The 15,231-nt window shown below is 45.1% G+C and overlaps 1 protein-coding gene across 1 annotated transcript in view; it reads right to left on the bottom strand.

The window, feature by feature from the left end:
- The window catches only part of Greb1l (GREB1 like retinoic acid receptor coactivator), a 132,993-nt gene that overhangs the window by 22,476 nt on the left and 95,286 nt on the right, over nt 1-15,231 (bottom strand). The window contains exons 18-21 of the mRNA XM_036204260.1: nt 14,777-15,116; nt 6,030-6,145; nt 4,965-5,209; nt 74-645 (exon numbers count right to left, since the gene is read on the bottom strand). Of these exons, the coding sequence (XP_036060153.1) occupies nt 74-645; nt 4,965-5,209; nt 6,030-6,145; nt 14,777-15,116 (1,273 nt within the window). The remainder of the gene's footprint in view (nt 1-73; nt 646-4,964; nt 5,210-6,029; nt 6,146-14,776; nt 15,117-15,231) is intronic.

Below are 15,231 nucleotides of genomic sequence, written 5' to 3'. Positions count from 1 at the left end.
CTTCTGCCACCCCCAACAACCCCCAAAATGTCCCCCTACAGCCAAGACAAGGCCTGCCCTGTTCCATCCCTACCTGGGGGGGTCCAGTGAGCAGCAGCCGTCTCGGGTGCAAGGTCCGGGAGCCCGAGGCGGGGTCTGGCTGGTTGCTGTGGTCAGCATGGTGCTGCCTGGCTGAGGTCCACTGACGGTAGAAAAGGGACTGCTCCTCGCTGCTCATGTCCTTGTGCAAGCCCGGCCGCAGAGAGCTCACCCAGGCCACATCAGCGTGGGGTAGCAGGGATGAGGAGGGTGGCAGCCTGCCGCCCTTCTGGGATCCCAGCAGGCTGTATGCAGCTTTGGATAAGATCACCACCGGGGGCAGGGCTGTGTGCAGGCCCCGGCAGCCTCTGGGCGGCTGCCCTGACCACGCAAGAGGCTGAGCACTCGAGGATGAGGAGGAAGAAGGCTTGGAGGTGGTGCTGCTGGTCATTGGAAGGCCCACGGAGTCACACTCCTGCTTCAGGCTCTCTCCAGTCACAGCAGTGCTGGCAGAGACCCCTTCATCCAGCCGCACACTGGGGGTGGGGCTCTGGAAGGTGGGGGTGGGAGGCTGCTGCTGGGATTTGTCAGTACTAGAGGAGCTCACCCCATTCTCCATGATGGAACCTGGAAGACGACAGAGGAACTCATCCTATTCCCGCCCCTCCCTGATGTCAAGGTCTGGAGGTAAAGGCTATTAAAAAAACAAAACGAAAAAACCAAAACAAATAAAAACGAAAAAAGCTTTTGGCACTACAGTCAGCGATGGAATATTCTCTCTGCCTCAGTCTCTACACTGCTCCCTCCTGTCCCGTTGCCCTGGCTTGCACGGTTTCCGGGGAATGGGGGTGAGGAGAGTGGGGAGGGTACGCTTGGCCTGTGGGAGACACCAGCTAGAAATTGGTTCTATCTCCCCTGGCTTCCTTCTCACACTCCAGGTGACCACCTTTCTCTGGGAAGCCAGGCAGGGGTCACAGGGTCACGAGATCCCAATACTTTATCACCTGCTGTTCCTTTTCCAGAGCCTTCCCACATTTTTGGAAGTAGTCCTTCTATTAAAGTGTCCTCCCACCTCTTTCGGATGGCATTACAGGCTCCACATTCAAGTCCTTTTCAGTGGCACTTGTTGCCTTGAGGGACCGAGAGCCTTACAACACCACTAGTAAGCTCCACAGTTCCTAGTCACTTCCTAAACCAGGCTGGGGTGCTGCCATGGGAGTGGGTAGAAAGCATATCTGCTCCAGAGTGAGTACCCAGTGTCTTCTCTTTTGTATGGTTTTTTTTTTTTTTTTTTTTTTTTTGGTTTTTCGAGACAGGGTTTCTCTGTGTAGCTTTGGAGTCTATCCTGGATCTCACTCTGTAGACCAGGCTGGCCTCGAACTCACAGATATCTGCCTGCCTCTGCCTTCTGAGTGCTGGAATTAAAAGTGTGTATCACCGCTGTCCAGTTCTTGTCTGTTAGCTTTAAGCAAGCTTTCCTCTAGTGGGTGAGCCTCATGGCTGAAGACACTCTTTGAGCTCAAATGGGTGTTGTCCAGCCATACAGTTCTAATCCCAGCTATGGGAGACCTTCAGTTGTTAAAAGCAAACCTCTTGGTGCTGGAGAGAAGGCTCAGAGCATTGACTGCTCTTCTAGAGTTCCTGAGTTCAATTCCCAGCAACCACATGGTGGCTCACAACCATCTGTAGTGAGATCTGGTGCCCTCTTCTGGCCTGCTGTATACATAATAAATAAATAAATCTTAAAAAAAAAAAAAAAAACAAAAAAAAAAACCTCTCTTGGGCTGGAGAGATTGCTCAGCAGTTAAGGGTATATACTGCTCTTGCAGGCCCCAAGTTTAACTCCCAGCACCCATGTCAGGTGGCTCACAGATGCCTGTAACTCCAGCTCCAGAGGATTCAATGCCTCCAGGCTCTTCATTCATGTGCACACCCCCCATCCTGGACACACACACACACACACACACACACACACACACACAATTACAGATAATTTAAAAAAATTCTTTTCTGGAGAAGAAAGCCTCTTTTACTGTCTGTGACTGTGGGGGCTTCCAGTGTTGCGGCCAGGCAGCCCTACTCTTGAGTTACTTCACACTGTGTATAGAACAGAACTCTCTACTCCATTGAGGAGAACTACCGCAGCCCTGCATGGGCCGAGAAACTGCGCCATCTGTCTGTCACACCCACTCAGCCTGTTCAGCCACATATGCCTGTAAGTTTATGGGGTGAATTGAAGCTATAGGGGAACAAGAGTGTATTAAAAATCCCTTAGCACTTACTGGACATGCCAACCAAGGAAAGAGTATGGTTAACTCCCTCACCTCACCCCCATAAAGTGACAGACACCTAATACTGAGATAGCATGGCCCCACACCAGCCTGTCATCTGATACCTGGTGTGTACATCACTGTTCTTAGAGTTTGGGCCGAGCTCCCTGCTGTTGACATGCCTCCTGAGCTGCCTGCCTCTCTACCTGCTCCCTAACTGGACCTGGACTTAACCTGCCCTTTTCCAGTTCCTGACTCACTTCCTGCTTTCAAACACTAGCCTTCACCTAGCAGTTACACTCTGCAGCTCCACTTAGAACCAGAAAACAGCTCCCTCCTGGCTGTAGTCCGCTTTGGATTTTAATTCAAACTTTTTCTCAGTCCACTTTGGAGCCCTCTTGAGCTCTGCAGTGGGTTCTTTAACCTCTCTTCACTGCGACCCATTTATAGACATCTGCACACACACACACACACACACACACACACACACACACACGTCACGTACACACACACGTGCACACATACACATGCACACACATACACACATGTACACACACATACACAAACACACACACACATTCACTGTGGCTATGTGATATAGAAGTTTAATACTAGTAATTAGGATTGGAATAAAGAACCTGCATTCACCTTGGCCAGGCAAACAAGGAAGGTAGATTATATGATAAATCAATGTCACTGCAGCCACTAAACCTGGGGAGTTCAATAAATTCTGACATTGTAGAAAGACACAGATATATCCATTGGTGTTTCTGACATGGAACACTCATGACATCAGTCATGTGACAGAGCCTGCCTCCTACCTTCAGACCTGTCATCCCGAGGGAGCCCAGGGGCTGGGGTCTGAGTGTTGAGTGTGAGCAGGCTTTGTTGCAGACTTTTGTATTGCAGACAGAGCAACTTAAGTTAGGACATGTTAGTAAGTGGGGCAGACAGTGGAGAAGTATGACTGAAGAGCCATTGGTTGGTAGCTATGACACTTCAGCTGCCAAGACATTTGCTCTTCTTGTGGAAGATGGCGTTCAGTCCCAGCTCCTGCATGGAGGCTCACGATAAAATAACTCCAGTTCCAGGGGACCCAATGTCCTCTTCTGACCTCCATGGGCATCAGTTACTCACGTGGTATACATGCAGGTAAAATACTCAAGCACATAAGAATTTTTTAAATCTCTTTTGTAAAAGAGCCCTGGGAAGGGGACAGCCTTTCCCCATCCCGTCATGTCCCTCCCTGACCTTATATCCTTGAGATCCTAGATATGACACTTCCCTTCATTTTGTTCCCTTGTCCTGTCCTGTGGCCTTTTCTGAGCTGCTTTCAGGAAAATTAAGGAGCCTAGAGTGGTGGAGCTGAGGGGGATGATGGGTAAACAAGCTGGCCTGCTGAGCAGAGTAGCTGGGCACAGCCTAGAGAAGGGTGGGTCTCATGTCTCTCCAGGCCCTTGGCCACTACAGATGGGAGGGCCCACAGGCATGGAGTCACCCAACAACTGCTAACAGACTCAGCAGGGACACTGGTGCTTCTCTGGGCACAAGTATGAGCATGCTTGTGATGCACATCCCAGTGCTGACCCAATCTCCATGCTAATTCAGGGAAAGGGTGGGGCTCATGGCTACCTTTGGTGGGGGTGCTTCACCGTAACCTCTTCTTGGTACTTTCATACATCTTCTGCATTCATCTTTATTTCTTTCATAATCAAAAAAAGTCTGGAAGCAGGGCTGCATTTGCTCTATGTTTACTAAGTGAGTCAGCTAGTCACCCTGAGAAGCTTGCAGTGTACAAATACTTGCCAGCAAGTACTGAAGGGGTTAAACTTTCCCACTTTTGCAACTGAATTTAGGTTTCAGTTCTCTGAGAGGTGCAAAGCAGGTTTATCTTCCAACAAAATGCCATTAATCAACAACACCCTTACATTCAGGGAGAGCACGCACAAGACCTGGGTCAGCCCGAAGTAGTTCAAGGACAAATCCTGCAACCCCCACTTCTGAGTCATGTCCAGACTTACCCAAACCCACTTAAGTATGTCCAAAAATGGAACCTCATAAAACTGAACCTCAGCCAATTAAAAGTATACTAGTGTAACTGCTGCTTGTTTGATCAATTATGTTTGAGATGACCTAACTATTCCTGAAATTCCCCTAGTTGTGCTGAAAAGGAGCCTGCATGCTCCTCTCAGGGCCATTTTGTACAGGAGTTCAACCCTGCATGATGGTAAATAAATGTTCTTTGTTCTTGTATACTATTTGAGTCTGGGGTCTCCCTTCAGCATTTTCTTGAATCCTTCCCGTACTTAGGATAATTAGCCATCTATTCATCTATTCATACATCCTTCATCCAACCATCCATCTGCCCCTTCATTCATCTCCCCATCCATCCATCCACATAAACATTTGTACCAGGCACTGAGTCACCTACTACAAGCTTACAGCTTCCATCTCTAGACTGAAAGCAAGGTATTTATGCAGATCTAAGCTCTGGAGTAACTGGAAGGAGATGGAGAAGCGTGAGGCTATGAGACAAATTGGTTATGGTTTTTTTTGCCTCTCGCTAAGCTCATGGTTATACCCAGAGAAAGCTGCAGGTATTCAGCTTTCCTGCACCCTTCCCAGCAGCTGAGGCCCATGGAGGAGGTCCCTGCCATTGCTTAGGAGAGTTCTAACCTGAGGTTCCCGTGACAGCACTGCTGTTGCTCTGTGGTCGCTCCAAGTCGATGAACAGCTCCTCAGAGTCATTCTCACTGGTGGGGGCCCTCTCGGCCTCCTTTCCACTGAGGTCCAGGGCAGCAGCAGGCCCCCGGATGACCTCTTTTGAGACATAGCAGCATGCCAGGCCCACCTCCTGCTCCAAGGCTGTGCGAGTTAAGTAGCTGGAGTCAATTAATCGCAGGTCACAGTACTTTAAAGACCTGTACAGAAGGAACTATATTAGTGGCATGTCCCTCTAACACAGAACACTAATGCATGCCTGAAGGTCCTGTGACCCATGGGACAGTCTGCTTTAAGTCTCAGCTCGGTCAGCTCCCAACTGGCCATCTTTCTCTGTGCTGCACTCCTCATGTGTCCCCAAAGTAAAAATAGAGAGGATGGAGGCTAGAGATGGAGATCAACAGGAGAAACCTTGCCGAGCATGTGTGAGGCCCCAGCTTCCAGCTCCATCGTCTCTAAATGCCAAAGTCAAAGGTTCAGTAGACAGGGCCGGCTCATCAGGGTGATGCAAAGAAAGAGGCGCCGCATGTGGGAGCATTTGGGGTGTGGCCTGACACACAGTAAACATTCAGCTGGTGCTTTTATTACTATTGCTTTCCAGTCTACAGTCCCTAGATCCTCAGGGGAGTTTAGAACATTAGATTAACAAAGTGTTTTATCTAAAGACATCTATCATCTATCTATCTACCTACCTATCTATCATCTATATATCTCTATATATTTGAATATCTACCTATCTATCTATCTATCTATCTATCTATCTATCTATCTACCTATCTATCTGTCTCCATTCATCCATCTTCTGCCTTCCCTCTCAGCCTCTCTAGGGCAAAACCACTTTTCAGCTGTGTCTCAGTCCCATTCCAGAACTGGAAATCTGAAAGGGAGAAAGAACGAGGCTCTATTCCTTTTGTCCCTGCATGAAACAATTACTGCCAAACAACTAAAGCAGCTTCATCAATAATTTGGCAGTTCAGCTGGGGAACTGTGATGCCTTGGAACCAGTGATTCACATCTTACCTGGGAAAAGTTTCTCCAAGGGGGTCCTTGCCAGTTAATATCACTATGCAGGGCAAACCTTCCAAATCTTGGTATGTCCGAGGGAGCCAGTCTTCCTGATCATTTCCTCTCCAGGTCTATAGAAGACATACAGAAGAAATCATTAATGCTCCTCATTCAAATTATATCTTTTTAAAAACTGTTTCTGGATATGGGCTTCCAATACACCAAGCTTTCTAATTACCTCCACTAAGTGTGTAGACCAGGTATATTGGAATAGTTGTTTTTGTTTTTTGCAAAAGGGTTATGATCTTTGAGACAAGGTCTCATGTTGCCCAGGCTAGCCTCAAACCCTTTTGTAGCCGAGGATGACTTTGAACTTTATCTTGCTGCCTCCATCTAAGTGATGGCACTCCAGGCATATGCACCACATCTGCCTCTGCATTTGCTACCTTCAAGACATGCACAAAGCACTTCTGCGAGAGTGTGGACTTCAGTTCCCATCTCAATGGCACAAGAAGGTAATGGTATACTGTAGTTAGAGTTTTCCTTCCTGGCCCAGAGTTAGGACAAATCTCTCTTACCCGCCAGTCCCACAGTCGCTCAGACCCAACCAAGAAAGCACACAGGAAATTACATTGTTTACAAACTGTATGGCTGGGGCAGGCTTCTTGTTGTCTACTTTTTCTATCTTAAATTAACCCATTTCTGCTTATCTATACTTTGCCACATGGCTTGTGGCTTACCAGTGTCTTTACATGTTGCTTCTCATGGCGGTGGCTGGCGGTGTCTCTCCCCAGCCTTCTACTTCCCAGAATTTTCTTCTCTCTTGTCCTGCCTATACTTCCTGCCTGGCCACTGGCCAAACAGAACTTTATTTACACAGAGCGATATCCACAGCAGTATACTTCACTTATTAGCTCTACAGGCCAGAGAACACACTGGAGCATCCTTCCAGTGATGTAAAACGCACAGGTCAAGGCCACACACTTGCTGGTTCTGGCATTGAACTATAGTTTTTCAGATGATGATAAAGGATGGCTTTAGTTGTCAGGGACTTGAGAAAGGCTTTCAAAACTCACACAAAACATTGTAATCAAGCAAATAATGAAGACAGCCCCAATTCTGGTGGTTAATTTTTCTCTTTCTCATTTTATTGACTTTAAAAATAACTGTCCTGGAGGTGCAGGTCTGTAAACCCAGCTACTCAAGAGGCTTGGGGAGAAGCTTCCAAGTCCAACGCCACACTTTAGGCATCTTAATGAGACATGTATCAAAATAAAAGTTAAAAAGGGACCAGGGGGCAGGCGGTGGTGGCACACACCTTTAATCCCAGCACTCGGGAGGCAGAGCCAGGCAGATCTCTGTGAGTTCAAGGCCAGCCTGGTCTACCAAATGAGTTCCAGGAAAGGCGCAAAGCTACACAGAGAAACCCTGTCTCGAAAAACCAATAAAAAAGGGTGTGGGGGGTGGGGACGACCAGGGGATGTGACTAAGTGGTAGGTAGAGCTTGCTAGGCATGATACTTCAGGCTCAATTCCCACCAAACCTGACAGGCTGGATCAAAAGGCAACCAACTGCCCATGTTTGGAGAGTGACGCAATAGGTTCCTGATTTCACAAAGTACCTACAAAGCACCAGTTTGCCATATATTACCACAAATATAAATCCATCCAGTATCTTTAACAACTCAGACATCAATCTTGAAAATGTGACTGTATCAACAAAAGAGGAAAACCCACTTTTGAAAAACGTTCAAAAATAAAGGAACCTATGAGTTTGTTTTGTTTTTGTCTGTGATAGGGGCTTGTATGCCACAAGATATCCTTAGACTTCATGTGTAGGTGAAGACACACTTGAACACCCCATTCTCCAGCAAGATCTAGGATTACAGTTTTGCATCAGCACACCCATTTTTCTGTAGTGCTGGGGATCGCACAGGACTGCATGTGTGCGGGCAAGCATTGCAGCAGCTGAGTTACACCCCAGCACCCAGATTTTTCTAGTTTATAACAAAAAGAAAAGTGGCCAACTCAAGTAGATAGGTTTTCAAGATTATTACTAATTACACATATAGCACTGGCACTTTTGATAATGCTTTAGCAAAGACTAAGAAGTAAGCTGTTGTTCAGTGTGTAGGCCCCTCCCCTTTAATCCCAGTACTCAAGATGCAGAGGAGCTTTGAGTTCAAGGCCAGTCTGATCTACGTTGTAGAATATTATTTTAAGGTGTGTTACTTTTGTTTCTGTTGCATTTGTTTATCTCTGTGAAGCTGTGTTACTGTGCCTGTGTAAAACACCTGATGGTCTGATAAAGAGTTGAATGGCCAATAACAAAGCAGGAGAAAGGATGGGTGGGGGTGGCAGGCAGAGAGAATAAACAGAAGGAGAAATCTAGGAAGAGAAGGGTCTAGGAGCCAGAGGAGGAGGAGGACTCCAGGGGCCAGTTACCCAGCTACACAGCAAGCCACAGAGTAAGAGTAGGATTTATGGAAGTAAGAGAATGGGAAAAGCCCAGAGGCAAAAGGTAGATGGGATAATTTAAATTAAGGGAAGCTGGCTAGAAATAAGTCAAGCTAAGGTCATGCATTTATAAGTAATAATAAGCCTGTGTATGTACTTTATTTGGGCCCCCCAAAAGAATAAAAAACGAACAACAACATTTTGGCATTCCAGCATGGGCTGGAATTGCCATGTAGAGCTGAGGAAGCTAGGACAAAGTGGTGGGAGGATACGGCTCCTTTGAGTTTCAGCCAGACAGTTTCTGCTGGTCAGCAAGCCCTGGAGCACCTAGTATCTTAAGTAGGAACAAAAAACTAAGTGAAAATGCCTGCTGCAGTGCAAGCATCAGCATTCTAGAACTCTAGGAAGGTTGAATGTAGTTCTTGGTCAGTCAAACTTCTGACCAGCAGCAAGTTTCACACTTGGTTTTCATCACCCAAGGTGTGGGCAGAGCCAGCTGATAGCCTTTTATGGAGGATCGAGGTGCAGGTTAGCAGTTTAAAGGTTTGCTCATATGGCCAAAAAAGGCTGAAAATACACAATAAAAGAGGTCCAAATGGAAAAACCTCTAAACAGGTTACAGTGTGTTTAACAATGTGCATAGGCTAAGAAAAGAAAAAGGGTATAGTCATAGAAAGAAATGAATATTAAAATAAAGTCTTTAAAGAGAGAGTAAAAGTAATATATAAGGAAAAAAACACATAAGATGGGAATACACAGGGAGTCTGGATCTTATGTTACTGTGTTGATTTTGAATTTTTTAGAATTGAAACAGGGACTGTTGAAATAAATCAGCCTATATACTTTAAAGAGTCAAAAAATATATTTGTCCAATGAAGTCACTATGATAGTTGGATGGTAGAGTGCTTTCTCTGAATTCACTAAATGTAAATAGATTGAATATTGTAAATTCTTACTTGATAACTGTTTATTATATGTTGTTATACTATGTTAGAGTTAAAAACATTCTTTTTATTTAGACAAAAGGGGGAAATATGATAGAATATTATTTTAAGGAGTATTACTTTTCTATGTTGCATTTAACTCTGTGAAGCTGTGTTACTGTGCTTGTCTAAAACACCTGATGTTCTAATAAAGAGCTGAACAGCCAATAGCAAAGTAGGAGAAAGAACAGGTGGGGCTGGCAGGCAGAGAGAAGAGACAGGAAGAGAAATATGGGATAAAAGAGAAATAAGTAGCTAGAGAAGGAGGAGGACTCCAGGGGCCAGCCACTCAGCCACACAGCAAGCCATGGAGTAAGAGTAAAATTTATGGAAGTAAGAGAATGGGAAAAGCCGAGAGGCAAAAGATAGGATAATTTAAATTAAGGAAAGCTGGGTAGAAATAAGCCAAGCTAAGGCTGTGCATTTATAATAAGAATAAGCCTCTGTGTGTGCTATATTTGGGAGCTGGGTGGCAGGCAGACTAAAAATAACCAACAACAGGTCTACATAGTAAATTCCAGGTCAGTCAGGGCTATATAGTGAGAACCTGTCTCAAATAAATAAAATATATTAATTATTAGAATTATTTTAATAATTCATATTTAATTTAAAATTATTGTTAATTATATTTGTTTCTTATAAAATAATTATTAATAATTTTTAAGTAACACACATTTTTCAAACATTTCCTTTGCTAAGATCAAAATACATGGAAATCTATTAGACAAGAGATTATATAATGGTTCAATTAATGTTTTATTGAGAGCTAGAAAATTCCTAATGAGAGCTGGCATTGTAGTACACACCTGTAATCCCAGCTGAGTTCAAAGTCAGTCTGGGATACACAGTGGGACCCTGTGGAAAGGATGGGAGGGAAGGGAGGAAGGAGAAGGAATAAGATGACGGATATTAAAAAAAATCCATCTATTTACCTGAAAATTTCATGACTCATTTTTTTTAAATTTTATGAATATGGGTGTTTTGCCTGCACATATGTCTGTGTACCACATGTGTGCACAGAGGTCACTGGATCCTCTAGGACTGGAGTTAAACAGGTGTGAGCTGCCATGTGAGTGCAGAGAATCCAGGTCCGCTGAAAGACCCAGGAGCATTGGTCTAGTGCTCCCAAATGCTGGGCCATCTCTTCAGCCTCCATAATTTCATTTTTTAAACAGCCGACTAAATAGCCACTTTTTGATTGGACACATTCCACACTGCTAAAAAGGCCATGAGCCTGAGACTAGCCAGGTCATGGGCCAAGGGGAAACCCTACTACTATTATTCTATGGAAAGAACACAGCAGTAAAATGACTCCTAGATATACTACTGTATCCATAGTCAGTGCCTCACTCAGCTTACAACAGAGAAGCAGCTTCTTGAATTAACACCAAGACCCACAGTGGTCAGCAGCCAGAGTGAGAGACTTCAGAGCACTCGGTCCTAAATGGAGTCTTCACCAAACCCCTCCCCTCAGGGATCATGGATCAGTGTGGAAGAGGAGGCAGAGAGAGTGTAAGAAGCAGAAGTGCTGACTCCAGGGAAACAGGATAGACACACATCGGAATTCACAGACTGCATGTGCATGCATCTGTACACACACACACACACACACACACACACAGACCCTCACAGGTTAGAGGGAGACAAAATTCTAGTGTCAAGTGGTGGAAGTGGACAAGGAGTTCAGCTCTAGGTCAAGAAGCTATTTGTAATGGTACTTGCTGCTGAATGGAAACAAGTTTTCTCCTGTGGAGCATTAGCCGGTGTATCAACCACACTCCAGGCAGACCCTGTGCACGGAGTACCTGGCAGACAGAAAACAGACCCTTTCTTTTTTGTTGTTGACTTTTTATCCTGTTGGTCTTTTGCTTGTCTGTTTCAGGTTTTCATTTTTGTGGGTTTTGTTTTGGAAGATAAGAAAAACAAAGTGGGGTGGGTAAGAAGTGGGGGCAGTTCTGGGAGGAGTTCGGGAGGGGAAACATGGTCAAATATTTTTAAATAAAAGAAAATCAATGTTTATATATATATATATATATATATATATATAAAATACATTCTTGAGTTGGAATGATGGCTTAGCAATTAAAGAGCACTTCCTGCTCTTGCAAGAGGACTGGAGTTCAGTCTCCAGCACCCATGTCAGGCAGCTCACAGTCACCTGCAACTCCAGCTCCAGGGGATCTGATCCCTCTTCTAACCTCTATGGGCACCCATATTCACACACACAACACACACACACACACACACACACACACACACACACACACAGAGAGAGAGAGATTTTAAAATCTTTAAAAAGCACTTTCTCCCAGGAGTGGTTAGGCCAGCATGCACAAAGGCCTGGGGTGACCTTCAGCACTGTGGGACCCTGGTATGATGGCATATGCCTGTAATGGCTCATGAGGTGGAGGAGGAGAATCAGTTTCAAGTTCATCCTCAGCTACATGGTGAGTTTAAGACCAGCCTGGCTACTTGAGACCTTGCCTCCAAACAAACATCTTCAGAAGGATATCAATTCCCCACCACACTGAACATCAAGGTGACAACAAGTTACCTCATCAGAGCAAACAATCCTGGAACAGAAGCCATTTTACTAAGCAGCTGTCACGCTGCGTTCATGCTTTTCCTGACAATAAGAATTCCCCTTCAGAATTTTAGATTCTGAAATCCACCATTAGGTCATGATTCCACCAAGGGTAAAGAAGCAGGCTAATATAGAATAACAGATGTTTCACCATTTGAGGAGCTTTTCCAAAGAGTACAAACACATCTCACTTTTACTCTTGACAAAACAAATAACTAGTCAAACCACAATGGCATGCTCTCCCATCTACTACTTATTAAATTATTTACTATCTACTACTTATTATAATATTATTATTATATTATATCACTATTTGTGATGAATGATAGTAACTTTTCCCATGGATCTTCTGGGGCCTCAGAATGTTTCCTCCCCTGGAGGCACTTAAGCCAACACAAAAGACTGGATAAGAACTTAGTTTCAGCTCAATACTAGGCTCACTACCAAGGCAATTATATAGAAGCTTCACATGCTTGTTGAGCAAACTGATTGATTTATTTAAGGTTAAAATGTTAATCTGTCCATGGTTAAAATTTTAATGCTTGCCATCTCTTGCCAACTAACCACAATGCATAATAAGATAAAGAGGAATACATACAAAAATGAGGTCATATAATGGGAGCAGTGTTGCATTTTACCAAGACTGAAGATAAAAGGCACCTCTGCCTTCTGAGAATGGTAAAGGATGTTAGGAGCCAGGAGCTAGCTGATGAGAGGTAGTCTTGCTTAGATGTGAGCACTTCACAGGAGTTCATATTTTTCATGCTCACACCAGTGGTATAGAAAGGAGAGACTGAGGACACAGAGGTTCTGAGAATCTGGGACTCCCTTATGTGTCTGTCTAGCAGCTACTCAGATCAATGAAAGAGGTTCTCACTGCCTTGGGAAATAATCATGTAGGAAGCCCTCACATATGGCACACTCTCAGAACAGTGATCCTAACCTAGGATGCATGCATAGCCAATGTCCCCTTTCCCTAAGCACTGCCAGTGACCCTGATGCTCAGAGCGATGGACAGCTTCATTGTATATTTTAAACAGTGGCCCAGGGGGGCAGATTTTTATAACCCACTGATATATACTGACCTTCTAAGCAGAAGACCCAAGACTGTGTCAGGAGCTATATAAAGAGAATCAGGACCAACCCAAGGGACACCCTGCACATGGTGTACAGGGTGTCCTAAGCTCAGCTACAGGTGTGTGACTCCCCAGAGTGCTGCTGTATATCTATTTGTTCTAGTTCTTCAGTCTTTTCAGGCTGCCTCAAGCCCTGCATCTCAGTAGCAGCACCAGAGGATGGTTTCAGGAGCATGGTGATTCACCCTGGGGTTTCCTATAAGGTGGCCTTTGACCATAACTTTATTTTTCTCCATCACTCAAACCTTAATGACACACATCTACCCACAAGGAAGCCCAGGTGTGAAGGCCACTAGACTACTTCTCATGACCTTCAGTGAGAGTGGGAGCACAGAGCCTGCATTTCTCAACTAGCTGGAATAAAAAGAACACCACTCCAGCTTCATTCTCTCACCCTGACCCTCCCAAAGAATAATCACCAATGACAAATGGCAGCTGCATTGAAGCAACACCAAGAGCCGTCCTTATGCTAGGCACGTACGCTTCAGTTCCTTCCACATACTGGGAGAAACTTCTCTAGTGAAAAGCTGTAGGTCTGACTTCTAAAAATCCAGTCTTTCCTAGAAGTAGTGGACATACATCTATATCTGAAACAGAGACATTATAATTGCTACTGAATATGAGTTTCTGTTTGGGGATAACTTTACTTGTTCTAGTTGCTTATCAAGTATCTTGGAGTATTCCGTGTAGGTTAGATAATACAACAGGAAAGCTAACATTTGCAAAGTTATTTACCAATAGCAAATAAAAATCTCCAAGTTAGAGCTTGAGGAAATCATGTGGTTCAAATCCTTCAAGACCACATGCTTTCATTTCAGCAAGTGTGTGCTAAACTAGGTCATTCATAACCCAATTTAACGTGGGATTTAATGTATAGTGGGGGACATCATGTCAGTCTGACTCAGACATACAGTGGCTAGCTCAGCCCCACATCAATACAAATGTGGGCATTTGATTAAATGCTTTCTAATAGTCAAGACAAGGAAGGTAATAAAGTCCTCCAGAAGCCTGGGCCAGGCATAGGGACAGGAGGTCTGAGGACAGGCAGGCAGTCCCTGGCTACAGGAGCAGCAAGGGGCAGGATCATGCCAAAACCTGGCACCAAGGGTCAAAAAGAATACAAAGTAGCAAGCTGGGAAATCCACATGCAAGGGAGCTGGACGTTGTTCTGGATGAGTGAGAAGATCAACAGGAATAGTTACCCACCGACCACCAGCTGACATATAGGCTAGATGCACAGAAGAGAATTAGTGAGTTGAGAGGTAGAGAGAACCGCTTACCTTTCCCTGAGAAAACAGAAGGCAGTGGACCAGATGCATCTGGAGCAAGGTCGAGAAAGATGGGGGCAAATTAGGTCATTTTTTGCACTTGCACCTGAAGGGCATGGAGAACAACTGCGCATACATAGGAAGAGGGATTTGACGGGATCATTAGAAACTAGTTTCAATGAAGAAAAGCAAGTGCATCCTTTAGTTTAGCCTTAGCCTGGTCAGGGAGGTCAAACTCACACGTGCGAAAACTTATTCAACTCAGTTCTCTGGGTGGTCCATCTGTCTGAGAGTCCTGGAAACAGAAAAAGACCACAATCCTGCCCTTTGCTAACCTTTAATCGAGCCACAAAGTGCGTAGCAATGTGGAGTTCCGAGACCGGGTTCCCCAGGATGATCTCAAAGCGGTACTGCAGACCCAGCTTGTCTCGCACCTCCTGCAGCCGCTCCTTGGCCAGCATGGCCAGCTGCACCGAAGGCACTCTGATGACGAGCATGTGTCCCCTCCCACTTTTGGTTTTTCCTGGGCAGCTGAGAAGGTCATCCATAATGCTGAGCGTTTCTGGTGTGCTGTGGTCTCGGAGTGATGCCATGGTGGTGAGAGCCATCAGGGCCTCTGAGTACTGCTGGATGAGAAGATAGCAGCGTACGACCATACTATGCAGCCTGGGGTACCTATGACAGGCAGAACACAGGCAGCTAGCACAGGGCAGAGGGCCAGCAGGAACAGCAAGGCATGTGCAGGAAAATGCAGCTGGAACATTGCAGGAAGGGACAAGAGAGCAGAATA

The sequence above is a fragment of the Onychomys torridus genome, chromosome 13, assembly GCF_903995425.1.
Source record: "Onychomys torridus chromosome 13, mOncTor1.1, whole genome shotgun sequence".
Taxonomy (NCBI): Eukaryota; Metazoa; Chordata; class Mammalia; order Rodentia; family Cricetidae; genus Onychomys; species Onychomys torridus.
This window is presented reverse-complemented; position numbering and strand designations above follow the sequence as displayed.